The 12,383-nt window shown below is 30.2% G+C and overlaps 1 protein-coding gene across 1 annotated transcript; it reads left to right on the top strand.

Annotated features, from left to right (window-relative positions):
- The first annotated feature begins 1,089 nt into the window (after positions 1–1,089).
- On the top strand, positions 1,090–3,723 carry LOC134690113 (G-protein coupled receptor 157-like). Its single transcript, XM_063550085.1, has 3 exons — positions 1,090–1,507; positions 2,424–2,629; positions 3,319–3,723. The coding sequence occupies exons 1-3, from the start codon at positions 1,090–1,092 to the stop codon at positions 3,721–3,723; spliced, it is 1,029 nt and encodes a 342-aa protein (XP_063406155.1).
- The last annotated feature ends 8,660 nt before the right edge of the window (positions 3,724–12,383 follow it).

Below are 12,383 nucleotides of genomic sequence, written 5' to 3'. Positions count from 1 at the left end.
CCTGTAAACTAAAGACCTTTAATCAATAGAACCTAAGGTATTTATCACATATCTTGAGATCACGAGAAATTTCGAAAAACATTCTTGTACGATTACGGAGGAGTTGCAAACACACGAAAAAGTTTTAGGGGTGATAACTCTTGCAACGAAAAGTTGTTAGGGGAGATTACTGTTGCAACGAACAAATGTGAGAGGAGATAACGCTTACAACGTAAAGTATTCGGTTAAGCGGGATCAGTGCCATGGCGCATAAATTGTACGCTTTAATATACCAAACATTAATCGACATCTTGCGGCAGAAATACATGTGGCGGATAAAATAATAAATCAGATGTTAAGAAAACAATTAGAGGTAATCCCTGGTGTCAGTAGACCGTTTCTGTTCAAGATAAAAAAAAAAAAGGTATGCGAAAACAGATTAAACAAACATCTCTTCCAGTGTTAAATGAGAGGATATTTTACACTGATATGAAAAATATATAGTTGCTAGAGACATTTCTGTGAATTAAGGGAGAACATAATTACTTCCGTTTTAGAAAGTGTCACTTCCAGAGTTATGAAAGGTTATTTTACACTGATTCCAGAAATATATGATTTCCTTACACTTTTCTTTGAATTAGCATAATAAGCTTCAACAGTTTATTTCTGTTGTAGTTTGATAGGTTACTGTATGCCGATTCCAAAAATATAGTTATTTCCCTATGAATTATTGCAAAATGTCTACTTACGGTTTCCCCAAAAATAACCGAATCATATGCACCAGTTCTTTTATTTGAATCTAGCTTTTAAAGGGAAGACTGACACACTAGAAAATAACAAACTTTAGAATATGACCTTGAACTTAAAAGCATTAAGCCCATGCTATTTTTTAGTGGAACAAGGCACTTAAAAGTATGTCATTGTCTTTAAACAAAATAGCTACATGTATCCTTTACACAAAAAAAACTTGCATGATACAGTAAAAAAAATGCGTTATCTAAACTGCCCTCAAATTAAATGTGAACATGATGCACATGATTTATATCTACGCTATCTATTTTTGTGAAATACTTAACGAAATCTTATTTGTATGATAAAACAACGTTAAAAATGAATCAGACAGTTTTAAATGTATCTGATCTGACAATATCGGCCAATATTACAACTGTTAGTGCTTCCTTGTCACTTTTAGGAGGATTAATAATAATTTGGTCGTACAGATGTATCCCTGCAACACGAAATCAAGTTCGTGCCATGTTAGTGGCTCTTACTGTTGCCGATATGATGACTGCTTTTGGCCAAGAAATAGCCGGAGTAAGATGGTACAACCTTGGTATGAACAACTCCACAACATCGGACACTTTATGCGAAGTTCAAAGTTTTTTGACAACATTTTCATGTATGGCATCATTCTTTTGGACAACATTTATAGCGCTTTACCTATTCATATGTGTTTGGTATTCGACAGATCTACTTTTGTCTAGATCGCAACGTTTCCTGTTGCAATGTATTGCATGGGGAATCCCAGGTATGTTTTAATTCTGAAACGTTCTTATCAAGTTATTTAATGGTCTAACCTTATCTACTTTGAATTTCTCAAACATTTGAGTGCAGCTCTAAATCCTAGAGTAATTTTTTATATGAAAAAAATAGACATCTATTTCATCATCATATTTGTTTTCTATATAGTGTGTTTCGCATTGACGACTTGTTCAATCATAGATACTTTTGAGTATCTACAACGCTTAACAAAACATTACTATTTCTATTATATTAAATGTTCAATTTTAGATAAATCAATAGAAAACGTTCCTGGATATACGTTATTCATTTTATTGATGAAATCAAATATCAAATCTTTAATTATTAAAAGGATGTTTTTATAACATGCAGAAGATAATTCTAAATACCGATAGTTTTGGAGAATACAAAAGTCATTATTAATCGACTGCTGAAAGCATACTATTGACAATAACTATGCTCACTTTGAGATGATAGAGCGCATAGATATGTATTGCAACTCTCTGCTGAAATACAAAATTTAAGTTATTAATGAACATTCTTACAGAAAGTATACTATTTTTAAGTTCTTAAAATATAAATTTTATTATTGCTCGTTTAATCTGTAAATCAGTGTTAGAAGGTTTTTTTTTTAAACTTGCTTAATCGCTTCTCCAAATTGGATCCTTATCTTTATTGAATTAGAAATGATATGACGTATTAATTTTCGTATTTCATTATTTGGTGGCTGATATTGTAGTTTATGTATCTTACTCGGTAAATAGCCGACAGACTGACAAATCAGCGAGTATGATTTCATACATGTTTTGAACGAAATCATTTATTATTTTTTATTATTTGTCTATTTTTTTGTTCTTATAACATGTATTACATGTCATGGAATTCTGGAACACACACATATGAACGAAAACATGTCTTTTAAGGAATTATAACATCAACAGCATTGGCTTATGGAGTTCTCGGAAATAATGGTTTTGCTTTAAATGGAGTTTGGTGTTGGCTTAATAAAACATCTAAAGACAAATACGGAATCCTTTGGATGTTACTAACAGGAAAAGGCTGGGAAATACTTACTTACCTGATTACAGCTTCATTATATATTTTACTAAAAATAAGAACATTCCTGAAGGTATGTAAGAGCAGCATGTTTCCCATTGATTTGTTTGGAAGATAATGTTGTTTTAATAGCTTTAATGAAATGGTATATAAGGGATACATTTTCTTGGTAGAAGAATATGTCATTTGTCATATAACTTAGTTGTTAACTTTCTAAAATTCCTACATATAGGATTACCTCGGACGGCATTTGATCTTTGAGCTCAAAGCTTACTATGTTTGACCTTCAGTAGTGTTGGTCTTCAGTGGAAGGTTTTATTCAAGAAATAGGAGTTCTGTGAAAAGAATTTATATCATGAATTTCGAAAAGCGAACATGTTAACCGAAGTTCAACTTACATTCTTGCTTAACGTATTCACATAGTTATTTAAAATTACTAGATGAAAAAGAACACCAATTGAACTGCATCTTTCAATTATTGAGTAGCAAGCAAAGACATCATCACCTAACGACAATATATTAAATTATCAAAGGTACCGACAATTAACTATAAGATATAAATTATATTATTTAGAGAAGAATATGAAATATGAAACAAACACCCAAAATGTTCTATTAAAAAGAATTAAGATCGGCCTAAATCCAGCATTCTTTTGTCTTGTTTTTATTTATTGAAATAGCTCCTTAAAATAATAATAATAAAGGTCACATTGAAACGTACATTTCATTCTGTATTTTTATATCTAAAATATATTTTTTCAGAGAAGACGCCACAATTCTTATCTATGGAATCAAGCCAGCAATGGGTTGCGGAGAGAGGACGAACTTTTTTGTTTTACTTGGTTGATCCTTTATTGTCTCAGGTTTTGGGGGACTGTCAGATTTTTTATTAATATTATTGACAATGGCAGTCATCCAAAAAGCTTTTATTTTGAAAATTTTAAATTGGTATTACTGTTTCTACAATCCTATGGAGATAGTGCGCAAGCTTTCTGGAATTTCATTTTATTTTGTGTCTGTGATAATACTGTTCGTTCTTTTAGTTTGAACAATTGTCTTTCTTTTTCACATAATGAAATGGCCTATTCTGATATTCGTTCCCATACTGAGGAAGGGTTAGATACAAATTTACAACACGCCAATGAGCAAAGCCCTCTGTTACATTAGATAAAACTATAATAGGGTTCTACTTTTTCATGTAAATACTTAACAATATGTATTTGACTATTATTAAACAGTATATAGATGAAAGATAAATATATCATTTACAATGTTAATCAAGATATGAAAAATATTTTGAAATGTCAGCGTTATGTTCAGATTATGTGAATTAGTTTGTTCAATATTAACATCTTATAATTAAATAAATTTACTGTTTTTGTGTCTCATTTATATCATGATATTAGTTGAACTACATGAAATTGTTGTATTATATAATCTGCACGTGTTTTGGATTTTTTAGTGTTTCACATATGCTCAATAAATTCTTTTTAATTCATTGGTCGTTATTTTAAATTGATATTGGAAGAAATTGTTATATTCTATAAGTGTTTGTATGGAGACAGAAATATGTTTTATTTCACCTTAAAACATACAAGCACACACAAAAATATTTTCTCTAAATCTATCTCTAAACTATACATGTACATCTAGTTTCAACCTCACAATATTCCGTTAACACTTCATTATAATACTTATCGTTCCCCTGCATACCAAATAAGTTAAATTTCGGTTACTTTACGGCAAAGTGGTAAAATGCTATATTTATCTTCTATTTCATTAACTTTTTTTTTATATCTTATTTGTGATGTTAAACAATTATTACATGTGAATATGTTTTTGCTCGTATTTATCTATCTTCCGCTTTATAAACAGATAATGATTTTATCCAATAGCAATTGGCTTAAAATTCTGCACAGATAACAACGAATATCAAAGTGCGTATTGTGTCAACTTTAATATCTTATTATTACCAACATGATGTCATACGATCTGTGAAAAATTATTTATACAGTATGAATTTTGAATCGCTAAATTTTCTTTCTTTTCCTTTCAAACGACAAATCAGCTACAAATCCATGAGCTTTATAAATGAATTTCCAATTGATAGTCAAACCAAAGCGATAGACATTTTCAATAAAAAATAAACAACAAAGGTGCACTTAAAAAGATAATTCTATTCTTCAAATATACGCATGCTCCTCTAGTGATTGATGTATGACGACCCTTATCATATTTAAAGACGCATATTGTATTGAATTGAACGAAACACACTACATGTATGCCGAAGAAGGCAAAACATTAAATTGATACGGAAACACCGCAGATTGAACTTACGTATAATAAACAGGAATAATGTGTTTTTATGAAGTTTTTCTCGTGTAGAATAGTCGACATATACTGATTGATCACTATCTGATTACTATCTGTCATCTTGCATCGTTGTCTATATCGTCATCCTGCTTCTTTGTCAAACTTTTAAATATCTGCAAACTCTTTCTGTACAAAAAAATGACCAAACTGGTAAAGAATGAAATTGGTCACATCTTAGTGACCAAATAGTTTTAAAAGGTACGAGGGTTATAATTTAATACGCCATACACGCTTTTCATCTACATAAGACTCTTCCGGGATGCTCAGATCAAAGCAGTTATAATGCCAAACAAATACAAAGTTGAAGAACATTTAGGACCAAAAATCAAAATGTTGGGCCAAATACGACTATGGTAATATATTTCTTGGATCAGAAAATCCAACGTTTTGTAAACAGGAAATTTATGAAAATGATCATATAATTGATATTTCTGTCAACAACGAAGTGCTGACTACTGGGTTAGTGATACCTTAGGGGACGAAACGTCCCCCAGCAGTGGCATCGACCCAGTGGTGTAAATAGGTACCAGGATTATAATTAAATACGCCAGACGCGCGTTCGTCGACATGATACTCATCAGTAATGCTCATAGCAAAATAGTTATAAGCCAAACAAGTACAAAGTTGTAGAGCATTTAGGACCCAATGTTCCAAGACATTGTACCAAATACGACTAAGGTAATTTATGCCTGTTTTTTCGAAGAAAAGTTCAAAGTTGTGTAACTAGCAAATTCATGAAAATGACCATATAATTGATACTCATGTCAACACCGAAGTGCTGTCTACTTGGCTAGTGATAACCTCGGGAACGAAACATCTAACAGCAGTGGGAACGACCCAGTGGTATAAATAGTTACAAGGATTATAATTTAATACACCAGGCGCGCGTTTCTTCTACAAACATTGTCTTAGTTTCTATAAAAAAAAAAGTTAGAGGTGGGCTAGGTTTTCATCATTGTTCATAAAATATATTTTCGACTTAATGATGACATGTTATATTTAGCATAAAACAATCCACTCCAACACTCAAATCCATGAAAAACATGATACATGATAAACATAATTGATACAATGGGAAAGTATAAGAATTATGACTTTCTCTACCTAGCATTTTACAAATTACTCATTTATAAAGATATCAAAAAAGTAATTCATGGTTGATTTATTTGAATAACCCAAAGAATATAACATTTCAAAATGCAGACTTTTTCCAAGATTACTGTGTTATCTTCAAATAACTTTTTAAAAAATCTTTTTCATTTGCATTATAATGAAGTCAATTTTAACTAGAAAAAGTATTTAAAAGAGCAACAACACATTTAAATGCTGAATAAATTATAAAGTGAGCATGCATAGCAAAGGAATTTTAATGAGAGCTGGAAAAGGAACACTACTTCAAAGACTAGTTACAAAAAATATATAATATTTGTCACAAGGAAGATTATTTCCTTAATTTTCCAAATCAATAGTTTAAAAAAAGAAGTGAATGATTATTAACAGTTATAGAGTAAATGATCCTTGTCAACATTTTTATTTTTTTTGTTTTGTTCTGTTAAATTTATCAATACTGTTATAGATTATGAAATTATTCTCGTCTAAAACTTAATAGAACGAACCTTTAAACACTACAGTGAACTGAAGTGTACCACAAGGATTAACAGTGGCATCATTGTCGTTTTGAGTAAAAGTATGGCGGAAAAGGGTCAATTGACACCACAATCATTTTAAGTGTAACCTTAATGAGTTAAATGACGATACAGAAGAAAATACGAGGACACTTACAATTCAAATAAAATTAACACAGATTAATGGAGGAAACCGAAGCCTATCTAATCTGATTTCATTAAATCATAAGAATTATATAATGACGTGCATGCTAAACCACAATTCAAACAGTGTAACAAAAAATTGGTTGAATATGAATGTTTAATGAAAGGTTTGTGGTTTTGTTATTTCCTATTTGTCTCATCCTACAACAATAGGCGGCTAAAACACGAAACAGATATCGTGTACTAAGTGTTGAATTTCACAACATCTTAGGATTTCAAATTTTGTTATAGTACGTATGTTTCAGTTTTTTTGTCTTTTAATAATAATGAAATTCATGTTAACACGATAATACGTACAACGTTCTAATGAGTTTCTTAGATGCTTTGAATTAGGATGACGGTCACATTACCATACGATTTGACAGTGATCTTAACAACACGACGTAGTTCGTTTTACGCTCACTATAATTCGAACCATATTCAGAATAAGAAGAAGGAGTGATACTCTTTTTTTTCTCGAAATGAAATGGATTGTGTCTATGTGTATACTGATCTTTCCAGTTAAATCTTCGAACGGTAAGTAGAAATTTGAAAATATTTGGATTTTATTTAGAATCAGAAAAAGCACTGGCAATTTTTTTTTAGGCTTTACTGACTATTTTTTCAGTCGTTACTGACTATTTTTTCAGTCTTTACTGACTAATGATTTTGAGAGATTAACCCAAAATAAGTTTACGTATAATTTTAAAGGCTACATTTCGTGGGATTAATATAGATAAAGTATGTATTATCAATCTAACACTGTTTAAAATCATAAGGAACGAGTTTCTTTTTAGTGTTGTCAAACTTTAAACGGATGTATGGAGACATGCATGTTTATTTTCTATTTAAATATTGCTTGATCTATCTATAACATGATACATGTACATATTTATCATAAGTTTAAATTCTGACTATTCTGCTGGCTGTCGACACTTTTTTCATTGCACAACTCATGGCATCTATGACAATGACGTTTCAAAACATTGAATCGCTGGGATATATTTTAATTAATGGATTTTAATATCTGATGCATGCTTTATTGTTATTATTTTTGCTTTTAACGAGCATTGAGTTACTGCAAATGCTCCAAAATCATACTTTGGTGTTAACTTGACATGTTGACACAATTTGTAATACATTTTTGTTATTCAATGTTTGCTTATTTTGTAAGAAAAATCACCGAATGGAGTTATAATTAAAATGTAAGTAAATTATATATTTTTTATCGTTGTAGCTTTTGCCTCTAAACTAGTTAAAATCACAGGACCTGAACGGTATTTGCAATGTGGCGAGAGTAAGAACTACATTGTTGAAAATAAAATGAAATGTGTAATACAGTGCAGTAATAACATAGACGTCTGTTGGAATTTGTCATTTAACGGTGAAACAGGGATGTGCACTTTGTTGAATAATTGTTCACCCGCTTCCAGTTATACATATTACGATGGCGATGGCGGAGGTTATAAATACAATTTCATTGGAGTTAACGTTTTGAAATTTTAAGTTTTTCTTTAACTTAAAATGGAATATTGTTAATATTTATAGACATTCTGATGATAAATGTAAATAATAAATGCATTTCGACTGAGTCTTTTGTTTATTCTTTGGTGATGTTTCATGCACATAAGAAAGAAGACGTGCATAGAATTATCAATTACCTCGTGGCTTTTTAAAGTCTTTTTTTTTTTTTTTTTTTTTTTTTAAAGTAAAGTAGAATTGATAAGTTAGATAATTTAAACTCAAGAATAGAAATAACATTATAAGATTTAATTCAATCCACTGGTATTAAAATATTATTTTCACGTGTATAAAGTTTTAATGATATATATATTATTGTACCAGATTTATTGTTAATACTTCAGACTTAATATTTATTGAAGGTTTCCGATGCAACAAATGTTTACCGAAAACTGAACACAACCATTTTACTGATATGCTAATGATAGTGTCATTACATATTAGATTTGTTGTTTAATAACAATATTCCTTTTTCAAATTACTTCAGTGTTCGTCTTGTGATTAGTTGGACGACATGTCACAAAATAAATACCTGCGTTTTACCGATTTCAAGATTTGTATTTTAATGCAACTTCTTATGTCATTTAAGACTAGACTTTGGTCATAAATTTCAAACACTAGACATTCCCAATCAGTTCTCATTGTTATAAAACGCATATGATATGAAAAGTATTATCATTCATCTTAAGAGTGAACAAAAATCACCATGAATAAAACAAGAAAAAAGTGAAAAGAGTTCTAATACACATATTACGTTTATAACTCTCAGCTATTTCACCAGGCGCGGGTTGTTGCATAGCTTTACAAATGTAATAATTTGATCACGATTGTAAATTATATCAAGCAATTTTGAACCAACTATATTTCAGTCAAGAGAACCTTAAATAATGATGGTTTATAGTTCATATAAAACATAAGCATATTTTACGCTAATTTCAAAGCAAAATGACAGTCTTTACTTTTATTATAAAATACATATAGTCACACACGAATCATAGGCATATCTCTGTGGCATCTATATCAATAAAAACAATATATTTTCATATGACACAAATAAAGTATGCAATAGAAAAAATGTATCTTAACGCGTCTACCATTTCACAAAATCTTGAAACAGCAAATGCTGATTCAATTTTTGCAATTCATTACTATTTCATGACCATTCTTGATTATGATGAATCGAACAGCCACGTCCGGAACGGTTTGAATGTTTAGTACATTCAATCTTATCGGAGGGAAATGGAAATTTGATTCAGCGGGATCAAGTCTGGAACACAAGTCGCTTTAAAATGATTCCGTTATATAATTAGATTAATACGATGAATGCAGCTATGTATCCCAAAAACCTACACATATATAAAGGATTAACAATGTTTATCAAAAATAATATTATTTGTTGTCATATCGTGACATTCATTGCTTTAAGAAATTTCAGAGAGATTACCACATTTTAGCTTTTCATCCATAATCCTATATCAAGAAAAGGTTTCCATACACTTTCCAACTGTCTTATGTTTCCTCTTTGATTATTTCTTTATTTCTATTTTTGTACAGATATTTTTAAATAAGATGCATGTTTACACGACAATTTCATAATATTCAATGGAATTTAAAGGAAATATATTTTCTTTAAAAGATCAAATAGCGGGTTTACATTGATATCAACTAAATATGCCCATAGAATTAATCTTTTAAAGTAACTATCTTTTGTTCAAATAAAAACCTAAATGGCGTAGGTTCGTCGCTCCTATAAACTGAATTATGTTTGATGTGAAGAGAAAGAGAGGTTATATTTCACAATGAAATGGAGTATTACCTTGTTTTACTACGTCTTTTGATTAGAACTTCGAACGGTAAGTAAATATATGAAAATGTGCGCATGTAAGTAACTATAGTGAAAATTGCCACTTCTTTTTCTCGTTTGATTTTTTTTTTTTAATTATCGATTTTCTTGATTATTTTTAAATGTTAATGTATTTTATCATAATCTTAATGGTAGGAACAATCAAAATCAAATTTAAAAAGGTTAACACAAAAAAATATAAACAAACATTAAAAAGAAAACATAACATTTAGGGGTAACCCGAACCTCACCAGAAACCAGAGTGGACACTGGTTCTGTGAAAAAGCAAGCTATTGGTTTTTCACTAGTAATAGCCGTCGTGTTACACAAGACATATATCCGATGATGTCATAAGAAGTTACAAACTTGGGCTCTACCATACAAAAGTACACTGGTGTTTTTGATTGTTAGATGTTTCTTTGCCAGATAATCAGATTAATTAACACCAAAAACGGAATACAAATTCAACAGTTCGCAGTATATTTTGTTCTCTCATTTTATTACATAATTTACGAACATGATACACAATACAAAAGTTGAATTCAGTGAAATCATTGAAAGGCAAAAAAATCACTTAGATTAGTCTGAATATGTATACATCATTTTGTTTATTTTCTTTTGTTACATCTTCTAACATCGGACTCTGACTTCTCTTGAACTGAATTTTAATGTGTGCATTGTTATGCGTTTATTTTTCTACATTGGCTTGAGGTAAAGGGGGAGGGTTGAGATCTAATAAACATGTTTTATCAAGCCGCAATTTTGCGCCTGTCCCAAGTCGGGAGCCTCCGTCCTTTGTTAGTCTTGTATGCTTTTTTATTTTAGTTTCTTGTGTATAATTCGGAGTTTAGTATGACGTCCATTTTCACTGTACTAGTATACATATTTTTTAAGGGGCCTGCGTAAGGACACCTACGGGTGTGGGAGTTTCTCGATACATTGAAGACAGATTGGTGGCCTTCCGTTGTTGTCTGCTCCATGGTCAGGTTGTTGTCGCTTTGAATTTTGTGACTTTCTCCATTTCCTTACTCATTTTTTTCAATTTTATTATAATCTATACTGTGATTCTTTCGAGTTGGAATGTGTCTCTATACTAGATAAAATCACTGTATTCGAACATAATTTGCTGTGTGGTCAGAGTACGACGTACATTGTATTGACTAAGATAAAATGTGTATTACAACGTAAAATATTACGGGGCGCCGAATGGGACTCTTGTGGTTTTGTACTCAAAATTCAATTTTGTACGGACAAAAGTGAGTTTTGTTCAACAAAAATGAGTTCAGTTTAACAAAATTTGTAGCAAACTACAATTTTTTTGTTTTGTCATACAAAATTATATTTCAGTGGACAAAAGTAAGTTTTGTCATGACAAAATTCATTTTTGTAATTCAGACTTTACTTTTGTTACCTAATTTGAGATTTGGGCGACAAAGGTCAATTTTGTATACAAATTAGTTCAGTTTAGGTTCTGTGAACTAATTTGCATACAAAACTGAGATTTTGTCACAACATTCAATTTTGGTTTATTTTTGTGTAGACAAAATTGAATTTGTTAAACAGAAGTAAAAATTTAACACAAAAGTCAATTTTGTGTTTCTAAAGTCAATTTTATATACAAATAAGTTTATATTTGCACACTCATTGACAAACTTGAATTTTGTCATTTTGTCATGAAAAAAATGAATTTTGTCATTTTGTATGAAAAAAATGAATTTTGTCTACAAAAATGAATTTTGTCATCACAAAACTGAAGTTCTCATAAAACAAGTCTGTATCACAAAGTTTTGTAAGACAAAATAAAATTTGTTATGACAGAATTGAATTTTATACAAAACCATAAGATTCCTATTCGTCGCCCCGTATAATAATTTTTAATATTTTTAAGAAGGAGTATGTTGTTGAAAACTACTGCAAACTGGTTATGCCTTTTTGTGAAAGAAGCGCCTTTGCAAAATTTAGATGTGGGGTGGCTCCTATTAGACTGGAAACTGGGAGGTATGAAAATTTGCCGCTGGAAGAGAGATGTTGTTTTAATTGTTTTAATATTGTCGAAGATGAATATCATGTTATTTTACATTGTCCTGTTTATAATGATCTTAGACAAGTTCTTTTTACTGAGTCTCTTAAAATTGATGAACATTTTAATAGTTTTACAGATTGTCAGAAAATGGTATTTTTATTTTCGAATCAAGATATTATAAGATTATGTGCCAAAACCTGTAATTTTATTCTTAAACGACGCCGAGAAGTTTTATATTGTAAATAATAATGAAATACTT

Source organism: Mytilus trossulus, chromosome 11, assembly GCF_036588685.1.
Source record: "Mytilus trossulus isolate FHL-02 chromosome 11, PNRI_Mtr1.1.1.hap1, whole genome shotgun sequence".
NCBI classification, from domain to species: Eukaryota; Metazoa; Mollusca; class Bivalvia; order Mytilida; family Mytilidae; genus Mytilus; species Mytilus trossulus.
The sequence above is the reverse complement of the archived record's forward strand: the minus strand, read 5'-3'. Positions and strand labels throughout refer to the sequence as shown.

Bases quoted from the DNA above. Each gene is read 5' to 3' on its own strand.
- LOC134690113 (XM_063550085.1), top strand. From the start codon at position 1,090: ATGAATCAGACAGTTTTAAATGTATCTGATCTGACAATATCGGCCAAT. The intron at 1,508-2,423 runs GTATGTTTTAAT...ATGTCTTTTAAG, and splicing joins TATTGCATGGGGAATCCCAG to GAATTATAACATCAACAGCA. The intron at 2,630-3,318 runs GTATGTAAGAGC...ATATTTTTTCAG, and splicing joins AAATAAGAACATTCCTGAAG to AGAAGACGCCACAATTCTTA.